At 70.9% G+C, this 378-nt stretch overlaps 1 protein-coding gene across 1 annotated transcript in view; it reads left to right on the top strand.

The window, feature by feature from the left end:
* The window catches only part of LOC104132293 (integrin alpha-IIb), an 11,235-nt gene that overhangs the window by 1,821 nt on the left and 9,036 nt on the right, over nt 1-378 (top strand). Inside the window, exons 2-3 of the mRNA XM_035901327.1 lie at nt 4-128; nt 209-319. Of these exons, the coding sequence (XP_035757220.1) occupies nt 4-128; nt 209-319 (236 nt within the window). The remainder of the gene's footprint in view (nt 1-3; nt 129-208; nt 320-378) is intronic.

The raw sequence follows: 378 nt of genomic DNA, 5'->3' as shown, positions 1-378 counted from the left end.
CAGCGTGGTGGTGGGGGCACCCCGCGCCAACACCTCCCAGCCCGGCGTGGCTCAGCCCGGCGCTGTCTTCCTCTGCTCCTGGCCCCCTGGCAAGACCCCTTGCCACCCCCTCCCCATCGACACTGCAGGTGCGTGGGTGCCGTGGGATGATGGGTGGGTACGGAGGGGCTGCTGGGCTCGGCACGCTCCCCCTCTCCCACTCCCCCAGGGGGCGAGACCGAGACCCAAAGCACCTTGACGTTCCACCCCTACAAGTCGCACCAGTGGCTGGGAGCGTCCGTCACCAGCTGGGACGGCAAACTGGTGGTGGGTGCACCCGGTGGGTGGGTGGGCACCCTTGGGTGGTGGGGGGGTGGATACCTGGCAGGGGGGGGACCC

This window comes from Egretta garzetta, unplaced genomic scaffold (genome assembly GCF_000687185.1).
Source record: "Egretta garzetta isolate BGI_Z169 unplaced genomic scaffold, ASM68718v1 scaffold551, whole genome shotgun sequence".
Lineage (NCBI taxonomy): Eukaryota > Metazoa > Chordata > Aves > Pelecaniformes > Ardeidae > Egretta > Egretta garzetta.
The sequence above is the reverse complement of the archived record's forward strand: the minus strand, read 5'-3'. Positions and strand labels throughout refer to the sequence as shown.